General features: G+C 42.1%; 1 protein-coding gene across 2 annotated transcripts in view; it reads left to right on the plus strand.

Annotated features, from left to right (window-relative positions):
* The window catches only part of LOC102235952 (formin-2-like), a 103,591-nt gene that overhangs the window by 69,909 nt on the left and 18,044 nt on the right, over nt 1–15,638 (plus strand). For both annotated transcript variants that reach the window (XM_023340739.1, XM_023340740.1), the window contains exon 18: nt 1,767–1,848. In XM_023340739.1, the coding sequence (XP_023196507.1) occupies nt 1,767–1,848 (82 nt within the window). The remainder of the gene's footprint in view (nt 1–1,766; nt 1,849–15,638) is intronic.

The following is a 15,638-nucleotide window of genomic DNA, read 5'->3' on the forward strand; positions in this document are numbered from 1 at the left end:
TCGCGGATACAAGCGGCCAAAATGGGTTTTCTCCGTAGGGTGTCTGGTCTCTCCCTTAGAGATAGGGTGAGAAGCTCAGTCATCCGGGAGGGACTCAGAGTAGAGCTGCTGCTCCTTCACATCGAGAGGAGCCAGTTGAGGTGGCTCGGGCATCTGGTCAGGATGCCTCCTGGACGCCTCCCTGGTGAGGTATTCCGGGCACGTCCCACCGTGAGGAGGCCCCGGGGAAGACCCAGGACACGCTGGAGGGACTATGTCTCTCGGCTGGCCTGGGAGCGCCTCGGGATTCCCCCGAAGAGCTGGAAGAAGTGGCCGGGGAGAGGGAAGTCTGGGCCTCCCTTCTGAAGCTGCTACCCCTGTGACCCGACCCCGGATAAGCGGAAGAAGATGGATGGATGGATGGATGGATGGATGTAAATAATTGATTGAGCATACTGTACTGTTTGATTAGTATGGTCAACTGGAATGTATGTGTGATTCACTGAAATTATTTTTTTGTAAAGTGCTTTGAGACAACAATTGTGAATTGGTGCTATATAAATAAACTGAATTACCTAATAAAAATGCACTTGACACTATTTTTTCTTTCCACTGGGTAGTCATGCCTTTCTTTGTTTTAGGGCAGGGGTGTCAAACTCAAATACACAGTGGGCCAAAATTTTAAATTGAACAAAGCCGCGGACCAAGGTTGAACAAATGAATCTTTTAATATGGACCCAAACAAGTTTTGATTTAACAATAAATATTGAACAAGCAAGGCTTATATAACTTAAAAGTGCAGGCATGCAAAATTGATTTGCTAATAATAATAAAACATATAAATGGCATATTAAATAAAATTTTAAAAAAAATTGAAAGCCTCCTTTCTGAGGTAAATGTCAAAATTAGCTTTGTACACAGACTAATAAATTTGAAAATAAAATAACATAACTATGAATGAATCATTAAATAAACTATGAATAAACCATTCAGGCCTTGGAGTAACAAGAAAAGGTGCATAGAAAACTTATTTGTTGCTCATTTTGCTACACACTGATGCGGCCAAGTCATATACCTGGCATCTTTTTTTGGATGCCAGTTCATCAATGTCGGGGCTCAGGGTTTGAGCTGAGGAAACCTTCATTATCGAACAAAGGTGTTCGTCAGTCAGACGTCTCCTGTGAGACGTTTTCGTCATCTTCATTGAGGAGAAAAGTTGCTCACATACATATGTAAACAGACATTCTGTCTCCCACCTGTCCAGAAAAGTTCTATTTTCTTTCTTTCTTTTTGCCATTTTTTGGTAGGGTGACAGCTGTAGTTTGAGGTCGCAGTGTGGTTTGGGGGAGAGGCACAGGGATGCAGGGTGTGCCGGGGCTTTCAACCCAAGGAGTGCACAAGGAGACGGATCACCACCTTCCTAATACATCCATGTCCGCTACCATAAGTGCTACTGACACAGAGGAACGTGCCAAAAAACAGCAGAGCATTATGGGATTTGTAGTATAAGCGGTGAATGAGGCGTCACAGCGTTACCACCGTATAATACCGGCGGGCCGGCTCTAATATTAATTTGAAATTGCCTCGCGGGCCAAATATAATTACACTGCGGGCCAAATTTGGCCCGCGGGCCAGAATTTGACACCCCTGTTTTAGGGTATCACATAAAATCCCAATTAACATTAAACTTTGTGGTTTCAGTGTTAAAAATTTGAAACGGCTTCATAAGTAGGAATAATTTTGCTAATCTCTGTACTTATTTTCACTCTAAAATTTGTGTTTTGCAGGTTAAAAGCAGCAGAAGAGTGTTTCAGACAAGCCAAGGAGAAGACTTCCTACAGTGTTAAACCAAAACATGCTTCTGGTATTGTAAGTTTCCTTGAGATTTTCCTGGTTTGTTTAAAGGGGTAAAGGTCAGATGATGATAAACTCTTTGCTTCCTCAAAGCCCTTAGTACTGTTCGAAGACAGATTCTTTCTTTTTCCTATTTGTTTGTGGTTGCATTTTTCAGGAATTGTGAAGTAAAGAACATAAGAAACTTCTTTACAGTACATTGAAAAACAGTTCTCATTTCCTATGCATTTGTGAAGTACCTTTGTGCTGCAGAGACCACACAAAGGACCATAGGAATGTTCCTATATAGCAGAGGTGCCCAAACTTCTTTTTTTTTCTTTTTTTTTAATCGCCCCGCAAGGGGTCTTTTTGTGGGCTATAGTGTCCCTTTTTCAAAGTAGGCTGACAGGAAAGGGGGAAGGAGAGGGAGGAAGACATGCGGTAAACGTTGTCGGGTCCGGGAGTCGAACCCACGACAGCTGCGTCGAGGCCACGTTGCCTCTGAATGTGGGTTGCGCTAACCCCTCCGCCACCACAGCACGCCCCGGGTGGCCAAACTTCTTGAGACCAAGATCTACTTTTTCTCTGACCAGCCGGCTGAGATCTACCTTATGACACGAAGACATAAAATTGTAAATTAAACTCTATTGACTTATTTTATATGCGAATATAAATTAGTTATAGCAGAAATAATAAAGTGATAGAAAACCTAATGCAATTTCTTCCTCAGTGAGACCCTGTCACTGGGAGGAGGTTACTGGTTTCTCAGTCAGAAGCTGGTTGCAAACCTGAGGCCAGCAGGTGCCAGTCAGTTATGGTAGATCTGAACTTTGGTTTGATGACCTCAATATGAGAAACTACAGACTGATAGGAGGAACCAAAGAGCTCTGTAAAAGTAAAGGCAAATCTTCTGAATTTGGGATATAATTAATTTAATTTCACATAATTATCGCGGTAGAAGCCATTTGTTTGTTAAAACTTAATGAAATATATTTGTTCTATTTGATGTTTGTTGTGAATGACTTATACTCACAAATGAACGAGGTAATTAATCCAAGTTTGTCGTTTATTGAATGTTCAGAAACTACAGCGGCTTTAATGTGTCACAGCAAAGGTAAACAAAGAACCCGAACAGATGATCAACTCAAAACTACTCCTACCTTTTTACTCTCCGTCTCGCTCTGTCGTTTAAGCACAGTCGTTGCCATGGCAACCGCCTGCGCCCTGCAAGTCAACCAGAGATTACATTAAAAACATAACATTAAGTCTGTTACGCTATTAGGTTTTCAGGCTTGATCTTTATTTCTCAATTATTAATAAGCCTCACATGAACACAGTGGTGGTTGAGTAGCTAATTTAAACTCCTGCTCTGCTAGTCAGTCGGTCGTTGAGTCCCCTTTTTTTTGTTAATGAAACCGAAACACACTGAATTGCACAACACCTTGTTAAACAGTAATTACTGAGATTATTAATTTTAACAGATTTGTTGATATTTTTTAAATGATTATTCTTTAATGAAGCTACAAACGTTTAGGATCTTTGTGAATATTTTGATAAGCCTGTCAGAAGAGGAAGTGCTGGTCTCAGCGTCCGGGTGGCGTTCAGTTTGTTACCTACTGCAGAGATCGGCTCAAAACCTTCCCGCGATCGACCGGTCGATCTCAATCGACGTATTGAGCACCCCTCAGTATATAGGTACTGAGGCTTTGTGGGTTGGACTGCACTACTGATAATGTAGTTTGAAAATGTGCAGGTGTATCTGTATAAATAGATAAGTGAATTTCCAATCAACTCCTGAAATGTATTGCTGGGTTACAGACATGTGACCATGATGACGTGCAAAATTCACATAGGGGTCAGGAAGTGGATTTCTCTGGTTCAAAACAGAGCAGCAAAATAGAATCACAGCGACAACGCTAATGCCCTAAATAGGCAGGAACAGACCATGTATCTGAAACAAATTAGGGGTTGAATGACTTCATATTTTTTAAGGTCGACTACATCATGATAATAGTCAAGTCGACGTCGACTCGTCGCTGTGTTGTCATAGTGACGTAAGCGCCAGGCGCTTCACAACTACATGAAGGCTTTATCAGCTATATTCACTCCAAATATTGCCCCCACCCCCTCCCGCTTTTTCTAAGTCTATTGTGCAGAATTAAAAGAGCAATAAACAGATCATTCTTCGTGAGCAGTGGAGAAATAAAGCCTGACATCATGCCGCGTTGTCGCACATTACTCTAGTAGTCTTTATTTTTAGGATTTTTTCCGCACTAGTTTATCTGACTGTAAGGGGGCAGAGGGAGCGGAGCAGGGGAGAGAGGCATGGGCCCAGCAAACAGAGGACGGGAGTCAGCAGAGGTGGGGACTCGAGTCAGACTCGAGTCATTAAAATCAAGACTTGAGACTTGACTTGAAAAAATGCTCAGACTCGGACTTGACTTTGATTTTCACACCATTGACTTGGGACTTGACTTGAAGCTGTTTACTTGAAAAGACATGGTATTTTACTAAAAGTGTTAAAAATGTAAAACACATTATTTATAAAGTGGCCCCATTAATTAATTTCACTCATTCTGTATTAACAAGCACAGACCGTTCCTCTGTTTTTCCGTACGTATATGGTAAGCTGCAGCACAATGAATCAAATTAACAGGATTTTAAAATAGTGTAAGATGATTTATTTTTTCCTTTTGAATTAATGTGATTATATACAAGATCAGTTACTACAGTTGATCTATAGTTAAGGAATTGTGCTGTGCCTTTAAGAGGAGCCGTTTCTTTCTTCTTTGTGGGTTATTTTATTGAGATGTACCTGGGACGGGTTCGGTGCTGTTAAAAATGGAGGTTCAATAAAAGTCTGGACAGCTACGCTATTCCCTCTCAGTGTTCTGCTCTTTCTCCACCCACGACCTCTTATTCTACGATAGCACCGATTCAATTCACATCGTAGTGTTACAATAACAATAGGGGAAAAAAACGAGAGACAAAAAAACGCTCAAAGCAGATATGCTCCTGCAAGTAATTTATTTTGGGTACATCAATCATGAAATATCCAACTAAAAATGGAGTAAAACATGCAAAACCTGCAAGACCAGGATCTCAGATGGAGATACAACAACTTCCAACTGTTCGGCATTTGAAGTTGCATAAAGAACGGTGAGCGGTACTTTTCTTATACTAAATCAAATTTATTTTCAAATCAAATCAAATTTTATTTGTATAGCACATTTCAGCAGCAAGGCATTTCATAGTTATAGTATTTGTTACTATGAAACAACTGACTAGCTAACTTCGTGTTAGCAACTCTGGGTTACGTTATTGATGCCGCTTTGGCATTAGTCCCTTAATCCTGGAAATGTTCTTCAGGTGATAAAAGGCCGACTTTGTAACTGTCTTTATGTGGCTCTGGAGGTTCAGGTCAGAGTCCATCACTACTCCCAGGTTTCGGGCCTGATCGCTGGTTTTTAGTTGTAATAACTGAAGCTGTGCATTGACTCTAGATCTATAACTCTAGATCGTTCCTCTTTAGGTCCAAAAATAATAACTTCAATTTTGTTTCTGTTCAGCTGGAGAAAGTTTTGGCACATCCACACATTATCTGTTCTAAGCATCTGATCAGTGATTGGATGGGTTCTGAGTCACCTGGTGACATCATAATGTAGAGCTGTGTGTCATCTGCATAGTTATATTATTTTCTGTTATGACCTGAGCTAGTGGGAGCATATAAATATTGAATAAGAGTGGTACTAGGATTGAAACTTAGGGTACACCACATGTGACCTTTAACCTCTTTGATGAGAAGTTTCCAATGGAAACAAAGAAATCCCTGTTTTTTATGAAATATTCAAACCAGTTAAGCACTGGACCTGAGAGTCCGACCCAACTCTCCAGTCGATTCAGTAATATGTCATGGTCAACAGTGTCAAAAGCTGCACTGAGGTCCAACAGAACCAGCACTGTGGTTCTCCCACAGTCCGTATTTATATGGATGTCATTGAACACTTTTACGAGGGCAGTCTCTGTGCTGTGGTGAGCACGAAAACCAGACTGGAAGTAGTCAAAGAGGTTGGTTATCGTTAGGAAGCTATTTAATTATTTAAACACAGCTTTCTCAATAACTTTGCTGATGAATGGGAGGTTGGAGATCGGCCTATAATTCTGCATTAGTGATTTGTCCAGATTGTTCTTTTTTATAAGTGGTTTGATTACTGCTGTTTTCAAAGCCTTGGGGAAAACACCTGATGAGAGCGATGAGTTTACTATTTGGATCAGATCAGTAGCAATAACAGGCAGGACTTTCTTAAAGAAATGTGTAGGTAGGACATCCAGACAACAGGAACTTGAGTTTAGTTGACTTATTATTTACTGTAGGGATTTATATTTAAGTAGTTAAAATTGGGTCATTTTTCCTGTATTTGTTTTGTTTGGGCACAGCATTGGTACTGACTTTATAGTGGATGTGCAGATTAATCCTCTGATTTTTTTTAATTTTCTCTGAAAAGAAGCTGGAAAACTGGTTGCAGGTGGCATTAGATTGAAATTCAGGTGGTAGTGTCATAGAGGATTTGTGAGCCTGTCAACTGTTGCAAATAAAGCTTGAGCATTGTTAATGTTTTTGTTTATGACATCTGCAAAGAAAGCCTCCCTTGCATGTTTTAGTGTTATGTGATAGTCTTTCTTTATAGATGTCATAATGAACGTGAAGTTGAGTTTTACGCCATTTTCATTCTGCCCTACGGCAGAGTTGTCTTGCAGATCTGTTTGTGCATTTCTCCATGGAGATTTCTTTTTGCCAGACACAACCTTCATTTTAAATGTTGCAACGGAATCAATGATATCTAAAACTTTAGACTGAAAATCATTTACCAACTTATCAACGTCATTACAGCATTTGATTAAATGTTTCTGCTGTGTTTTATGTGAGAACATTTTGTGATGGTTGCTGTTTGTCCAAGTGGATTAAAGGATAAAGAACTTTCAACGATAACAGCAAAATGATCCGACAGGGCAACATCAGTTACAGAGACATTGGAAATATTCACACCCTTACTGATAACCAGGTCCAGTGTGTGTGCTTACGTGTGTGTTGCTTGTTTGACATGTTGTGTTAGACCAAAATTCTCTAAAATAATAGAAAGCTTTTTTGCCCCTCTGTCGTGGGGGTTGTCAACATGAATGTTGAAATCACCGACAATTATTAAACAGTCATAATCAATGCATATGAGAGATGGAAGCTCATTCAAGTCAGTAAAGAAATTTTCCACGTATGTTGGAGTTTTGTATAAAGTTAGTCTCAAAGTTTGTTTGTGGCCTTTAACCTCTTTTGAGTATCAAGGTACTGAAAAGAGGTGAAATGACCCAAGGAAATTTTACTACTATTTATGGTATTCTTAAATATTGAAGCCACACCTCCTCTTTTTTTATGTTTTCTATTCTCACTTAAGAAATTGTAGTTAGGAGGTGACTCAATTAGTACGATTGGTTCATTATTGTCATTCAACCATGTTTCTGTCAGAAACATAACATCGATATTATGCTCAGTGATGAAATCATTAATTAATAGAGCTTTAGCACAGAGAGATCTGGTATTTAAAAGAGCTAGTTTAAGTGAATTGAGGCCAAAAGTTCTTCAGTCTGAGGTTCCTTTAGGCAGTGGAACAGTCTGAGGTTTGAATTAGGTCCGCTGTATTTTATGTTTCTGTTTTTTGTAAATTTTCTTGTAGTGATCCGGACAGGTAATGTCCTGTTTTGCAGTGCCAGGGGGCCAGACACATTCTGGAGTAAGACGGGTGTAAAGATAAAATCTGGACCCCGGCCTCATACCTCAGGAATGCAGAGTGATGGATCCTCTGGGAAGGTAGAGTCAGGTGGCTTAAATGAAGTGAGGTCTGCTACGTGAGTGCTAAGGAGTCGTCCCTGTTGATTCATTCCATCTGTAAATTTAAGAAACTCAGGTCCAGACGACATTTCTTTATAGGTATCTTGTGAATCCTGTGAATGAGTGGGTGAGCAGAGAGGGAGGGGGGAAGGAGGAAGGGAACCAGTCGCTCTGTCTTCAGTTGAAGTTGTATCAGCTTGTTTTGGCTACTGATATGCAGAGGGTTAAATAAGATAAGATAAGATTTGTCATTGTCATCAACAGATTACGAGATTGAGATTTGCTCGACTCGAGTTAAAATGCAGGTTATGTGTATATACATAATATACAATATACATATACAGTACATACATACATAAAAAAGAAAGAAATAAATAGTACAAAATGAGAAATAAATAGACATCAGAAGATGGTTTCAGCGCCTGGAGGTGTCGCAATAGAATTTACATTTTTTTAACAAAGTGGTGTCAAGAGCAGAAGTTCTTATGCCTTTGAATTTAGTGCCATGATTGCCATCGGGTAAAAACTGTTTTTTAGGCAATTTGTCCTGGTTTTTATTGCTCTGTATCTCTTGCCTGATGGCAGCAGCTGGAAGAGACCATGGCCAGGGTGTGAAGAGTCATTTAAAATGTCCAAAACTTTCTTGCGGAGCCTGGAAGTGTAAATCTGTTCCATAGTGGGGAGGGGGCAGCCTATGGTTCTCTCTGCTGCCCTCTGGAGCGCCTTTATGTCCGTGGATGTGCTTCTGCCGTACCAGACACACAGACTGTACGTGAGCACACTCTCAATGGAGCAGTGACAGAAGGTCTGCAGTAGGTCTGAGGGGAGACAGTTCTTCTTGAGTATTCTCAGAAAGTACAGTCTCTGCTGTGCCTTCTTCAACAGCTCCTTGGTGTTGGTGCTCCAGGTTAGTTTGTCCTCCAACTCCATGCCCAGAAACCTGAACACTGGGACCCTCTCCACACAGGTCCCACTGATGGTGAGAGGCTGGATGTCCGTTTTGTTCTTCCTGAAGTCGATCACCAGCTCCTTTGTTTTGGAGATGTTGAGGAGCAGGTTATTGACTTTGCACCACTCTGACAGCCGCTTCACCTCATCCCTGTACTCCAGCTCCCCCTTCCTGCCTGAGATGAGACCAACAACAGTCGTGTCATCTGCAAACTTTATGATCTTGTTGCTGAGGTGGTTGGAGAGACAGTCATGAGTGTAGAGGGTGTAGAGAAGTGGGCTGAGCACGCAACCCTGTGGCGATCCGGTGTTCAGGCTCAGAGCAGTGGAGGTGTGGGGGCCCAGTCTGACCCTCTGGGAGCGACCTGTTAGGAAGTGTTAAGTTGCACAAAATTCGAGACCAAACTTCAGCTTTAAAAGAGAACAAACACAGCTTTAATTAACATTTGCAAATGGAGAAAACATACAAAGCTCACATCTCAGTGAGAATCGGATGAGTTCTGACTTGGGGCTGAACGTCCCCTCATTTACATAGGATACATCACACATTACTTAGTCACACCCCCTGACACAAGTGTCAGGTAAAAATCTATACGTTACTTATCTGTAAGTTTCAGTGGAGCAGAGTTGCATACACATTCACAGCTCAATGTAAGGCGTTTCTCCAAAAAGGCCTCTCTGCTGATGGCTAAACAGATACTAGAAACTGAATTTCTACAATCTACGCTTATCACCTTAGCCATGTCTTCACATTTCTAACTGCTGAACACCCTGGTCTTCACTTATTTGAGGAGGGTCAGAAAAGCATATATCCTGTTGAGCTGCAACTGAGTGCAAACCTTTAATAAAAACATCATAAAGTGTACATTCAAATTTATTTAAACTTGTCTACTAAATTTTTCCTTCACAATTCCTCCCTTTGATTCCATTAAGGAATCACATTCTAGAAAATAATCACAAAATAAATGAAATAACTAAATACAATTAAAAGATAACACAAGGTAAAACACATCTAATAGCCATAAACAGTCTGTATTGATAAAACTTCAAGTTACAACCGTCACTTGCTTAAGTGGTTTGGGATGTAAAAATCACAGGTCAATACATAGAAAAAATGCTGTTTTTTCGAGGGATAGTCCTCTAACACTCTTTAAGCAAAGGCATGCAGAAATAGCTTATAACTTCAAAAATCAGAAATGAATTATACAAAATGAACCTTTTCCTTGTAGGTTAATACAAATTTCATCTGTCATATACCATGTGCAGTCCTTATAATCCTGTCCTTTACCTGTTCCAGTATTTTTATTCAAGTTTGACCATGGGACAAAAATGGTAGTTGAGGAATTCGAGGGTACACATACTTGAATGCCTGCTCTCATGGCTCGGTGATCTCCACAAGAGTAACTTCTCAAATCCGTTGACCGTTTGCTCCTGTTGAATGCAGTTGTATAGTTTGCCCGTACCTTCCCCATGTTGTTGTACCGGATGGGAAGTAGGTACCAGACGAACAGCCCAATGACTACACATCCCAAAAGGAAAAACCAGCATAGTATGGCATCTTTTAGCCACGTGGGCATTCTGGTACGGTGTTGTCTCGTCCTGTCCATGTTCTTAATGCTGCCTCAGCTAGATGCTGGTGATCTACTGAGTGGGCCGAATAGTTGGCAGCTCGAGTTAGCCCGAGGTGCTTGACGGAGCCACTCGGTTAGGCTCTTGTTCTGACTCCAGGGGCCTTCCCGTGAACCTCTTGCAGTGGCTGACGTGGACCCAGGTGGCTCTCTCAGCGACCTTGATGGCGGTGTGGGTGGTCAGCAACACTTGGAATGGTCCGGTCCACCTCTTGGATCTCCAATTCTTCCTCCTGAAATTTTTAATAAACACAAAATCTCCAGGTTGTATATTATGCAATGGTTTAGAAGCCGGTGCTGGAAGCCCTCCTTGGACCTGCTGTCTGATTTTCTTCAATTGTTCTGTAAGGGAAACACAGTAGTCAAGCATCCTATCACTGCATGTGATAGTATTTTCTCCGGGTGTCTCTGGCGCCCCCATACCCATGTTTGGGGGTCCTGCAAAAAGGATTTCAAAAGGACTGAGGTTATTCTTTTGACGGCGTCGCATGCGCATGTACATTAAAGCAATGGGAAGAGCTTGAACCCAGTTCAGTTTTGTTTCTTCACAAATTTTGATTAATTTATTTTTTAATGTTGCATTTTCTCTCTCAACAGCGCCCCCACTCTGTGGGTGATAAGCACAGTGCTTGTTCAAATTAATTTGTAAAATATTTGAAATCTGTTCCAACACCTTTGCAGTAAAGTGAGGACCATTGTCACTGGAAATTTTCCTAGGGATCCCCCAGCGGCAAATCACCTCCCTTAGGAGAAGTTTTGCAACTGCTGGGGCATCTGCATGTGTTGTGGGAAAAGCTTCGACCCATTTTGAAAACATATCAACCATCACCAAACAATATTTCTTTCCCTCGGCCGGTGTTAGTTCTATGAAATCTATCATTAGATGTTGAAAAGGTGCTGTTGTGGGAGGATGTGCTCCTCTGTGTTTCATTTGCAGACCTCTGGAAACATTATTTTGCGCACAGATTAGGCAGTTTTCACAAAAGGTTTGAGCAAATTTCGAAAAATTTACTGTAAACCAATTTTGGTCCATTTCTCTCAACATTCCCCCTCGTGACGCATGATCAATCCCATGTGTCACTACACAAAATGGATGGAAAAAATGTTGTGGGAGACATGGATTTCCATTTGGGCCAATCCACACATCCTTCTGTAGATATGAGCCCTGGTTTTTCCAAACAAATTTTTCAGCAGATGTAGCAAATTTTTGGAGGTCAGTCAGTGCCAAATCTGGTTGTGGGGGATGGGAGAGCAGCTGCAGAGGTAATGGTTTAAGTGCAGCAAGTTTTGCAGCTTCATCTGCAGCGGCATTTCCCACAGAAACAGGGTCATTTGCACGTGTGTGTGCAGCACATTTGATCACAGCAATAGCTGAGGGCAGCTGAACAGCATCCAAAAGGTCTGACACCAGGTGACGGTGCAGAATGGGAGTTCCATCAGAACGGAGAAAGGAGCGATGTTTCCACAAAGCCGCATAATCATGCACAATTCCAAAAGCATAACGAGAATCAGTGTAAATATTCACAATCATATCAGTGGACAAAATGCATGCTCTGGTTAATGCAACGAGTTCACATGCTTGTGCAGAGCATGGGGGGAGTGGCTCAGCTTCAAGCACGCCCTCAGAGGAAACTACAGAGTAACCACTCAATATAGCTCCTGTGGTGGGGTCACGTGATGAGCTGCCATCCACAAACAATGTCATGTCAGGGTCTGAAAGCGGTTCCTGCTTCAGATCTGGGCGGGGAGTACAAAGGATATCCAATTCAGCAACACAGTTATGAGGTTGGCCTTCCTCAGGTGTTGGGAGAAGAGTAGCAGGGTTTAAAATGTTGCAACGTTTAATGGTTATATTTGGCATATTCAATAGAACTGAATGATACCTTAACCACCTAGCGGTGGAAAGGTGTGCAGTTCTTTGCTCATTTAAAATGAGTGTGACAGAGTGGGGAACGAGAACAGTCAAATCAGAATATCCCACAATGTCTCTGGATGCCAGTACTGCTTTTTCAGCAGCTGCTACGGCTCTTAAGCAGTTAGGCATCCCTGAGGCGACTGGATCCAATTTTGAGGAAAAATAGGCGACTGGTTTCAATCTGTCACCATGTTTTTGGAGCAAAACAGAAGTCATGCAGCCACCACGCTCATCCACTGTCTGTATAAACGGACGAGATGGATCGGGAATACCCAGAGTTGGTGCTTTTTGTAGTTGAATTTTTAGCGCTTTAAAAGAATCAGAGGCCTTTTGTGTCCATGATACCTGTGACGTCATCAACAATCCTTTTTCATGACAAATTTCCCTTAAAGGTTTTTCTAATTCAGCATAACTAGGAATGAAATGTCTGCAGTAACCACACAATCCTAAAAAGGACATCAGCTGTTTTTTGGTCTGAGGTAGAGGCAGAGAAACAATGGCTTGGACACGTTTTTCTGAAATTGCCCTGCCCTTATGAGAAATCACATGACCCAGAAATGTCACACATGGCTGCACAAATTGCACTTTTGATTTGTTAACCTTATGACCATTTTCAGACAGAAAACACAACAGCTTCATGCTCTCAGAGCGGCATAGTTCAGCAGTGGGTGCTGCCAACAGCAGGTCATCCACGTACTGAAGCAATGCACAGTCTGGGTGCAGAGTCAGAGCACTCAAACTCTGATTTAAGGCCTGATGGAAAATTGTGGGGGATTCACAATAACCTTGGCACAATCTGGTAAATGTGTATGTTTTCCCTTTAAACTGAAAAGCAAACCAGAACTGACTGTCAGGGTGAATTGGAACACTGAAAAATGCATTTGCTAGATCTACAACAGTGAAAAACTGACTTCCAGATGGGATTTGGGACAAAATAGTGTAGGGGTTTGGGACAATCGGTGCACGGGGAATGACAGCTTCATTAACTTTTCTCAAATCTTGAACAAATCTCCATTCATTCGGCTGTCCCTTGTCTCTGATTTTCTTTACAGGGAAAATAGGTGTTCTTACTGGTGAATCATCACAAGGAACAATCACTCCTGTTTCCAGCAATGACTGAAAAACGGGTGTTATTCCTGCAACAGCTTCAGGTTTCAATGGATATTGGTGCTCATGTGGTCTAATGTCAGATTTTGCAGTGATGTGAATTGGTTCTTGACCTTTAATTAATCCAACATCATATTTATGAGCTGCCCATAAACGTTCAGGCAGTGTGTCCAAATCAGGATCATTTTCTTCCATTTTTGAGAAAAATTGTCATGCATTATCATCAATCACCTCTTTAGAGGGCTTCGCAGCCAAATCTCTGGGCATAGTTTCTCTGTACATTGATAATGATGGAGAGAAAAGGATGCCAGGAGAATGGTAAATCCAGTCTGTGGCTAATTGTGCTTGTTTAGCCAGAGGTCCCAGTGATTTCCACTTGTCCTCAAGGCTTTTTGTGAGAGAAACATGTGGAAATGACTCAGGAACTGTAAAAAATTGCTGTTGTTCCGAGTTGAGACAAACCAGTAAGAACGATGTCAAATGAGACCAATACATGTGTGTGACATGCAGTGATGTCGAAGGGGAGCAGAGAAACCTATCACCTAGTTCATCAGTGGGATCTGTGGTTGCCAAGGCTGTGCAATGCAGTCGCTGTTGAGTGATTACATCAGCAGTTGGGGGAACTCTGTGTCTGGCCAAACGCAGAATTTCCTCAGCTTGTGAATCCACAATGAGCCATTCAAAAATATAGAGCAATTTTGGTGTTTTGAAAAATGTAGTGGTTTCAGTTTGTTGAACCACAGTAACACCTTCTGGGGTGCACTTAAGTGCCAATGACATTTTTAAAATTAGATCTCTGGCCAATAAATTTATTGGACAGCATGATGACAGCAGAAATTGATGCTGAATTTGATCTTTTGTGAATGGATTTACAACAGGTAATGGTTTTGTTACTGGCTCTGATGTAGTTTGACCAGATGCTCCTGTGGAATGAACTTGTTTTCCAGACAGGGGTGCATCTGGGAGGGTGTATTTTCTTATTAGAGACTGAGTAGCACCAGAATCCACTAAGAAATTTACATCCTGACCACTAACTTTGACACACAGCATTGGTAAGTTCTTATAAGCATCACCTGAATAAGCCAAATAAGTTGTGTTCAGGGATGTGTGTGGTGTGGTACTTGCGATTTGCTGAACCTGGGGTTGATCCAAAAGCACCACAAAACAGTCAGAAGCTAGTCAGGTTGAGTAGCCTCCCCTGCCCCCTTGGTAACCACCCCGAGGTTGGAATCCTCGGCCGTGGGGAATGAATCCCCCACGTGGGCCTCTCCCATGGAGGCCACTGTGGTTATTGCCTCCTCTGAAAAATCCTCTGTTGCGTCCTCTTTGTTTCTGGGGGCATTCTCTTGACCAATGTCCATGCTGTCCACAGTGGAAACAAACATCAGATTGGGGGTCATACTGGTCTTGGGGTGGGCCCCTGGGTTGCAGCTGATACTGTTGTTGGGGTCCGTTCCTGCTCAGCTGGCTGACTTGGTGCAGGAGGGTAAGTTGAACATCCTCCATGTGTTTGTCTTTTCTTTGTTTGTTCTTTTTTTTCTCTTTCCTCCAGCAATTTTTCGTTATGGCGTGCATGGACCAGCAGGTCCTTCATACGAGGAACTTCCCAGCCAATATAAGTGTTCTTGATACCATCTCTTAGGCTGGAGCGAAGGCCATCCAAAAACTTTCCACACAACAGAGTCTCAAACCCATCAGGGTCATCTTCATCCATCCAGTTATTGTGGCGTGGGGTGAGTGTAGAGTTGGCACAGAATATTCCAAAAAGACGAGCATAATAGTCAGATGCCAATTCATCCTCTCGCTGTTTGCAGGCGCTGATGGCATTGTAATTAGGCCGGGCAGGAAACATCTGTTCCAGCTTGCGTGTTATTTCTCCAAACTTCTTGTAGTAGGGGTAATTAGGGCTAGGTTTTCCACCGTAATCAACTGCATGGCCAGGATCAGTGGGGTGGAGGAGCTTGAGGTTTTCTCTAAAAGTGTCCATGCCCAGTCTGTTGACAAAAGTAATCCCATAAACACGCACCAGAATGATCTTGAGTTCAAAAAATGTGGGCCTCATGGTTTCAGCCAGTTCCATGAGGGCATCAGCAATCTCTTTTCCGCCCTTTTCAACCGGAGGAAGATGTTCTTTGGCTATGGCAGCCAGGGTCTCAGGATCGCAAGATCTGTAGACCAGGTTAGTACCCTCTGGGCCAGGAACTTCAACCATAGGGAAGGATGAGATGGCTTGGTGTGCAGTAAAACTGTCATCTTTTTCATCTTCATTACTGCCAGACTCAGTAGGGGGTAGGGTGGTGCGAGTAATGGGATGGTTGTGGGGGTGATTGTCCTTGGCCTGTCGATC

This window comes from Xiphophorus maculatus, chromosome 10 (genome assembly GCF_002775205.1).
Source record: "Xiphophorus maculatus strain JP 163 A chromosome 10, X_maculatus-5.0-male, whole genome shotgun sequence".
Classification (NCBI taxonomy): Eukaryota; Metazoa; Chordata; class Actinopteri; order Cyprinodontiformes; family Poeciliidae; genus Xiphophorus; species Xiphophorus maculatus.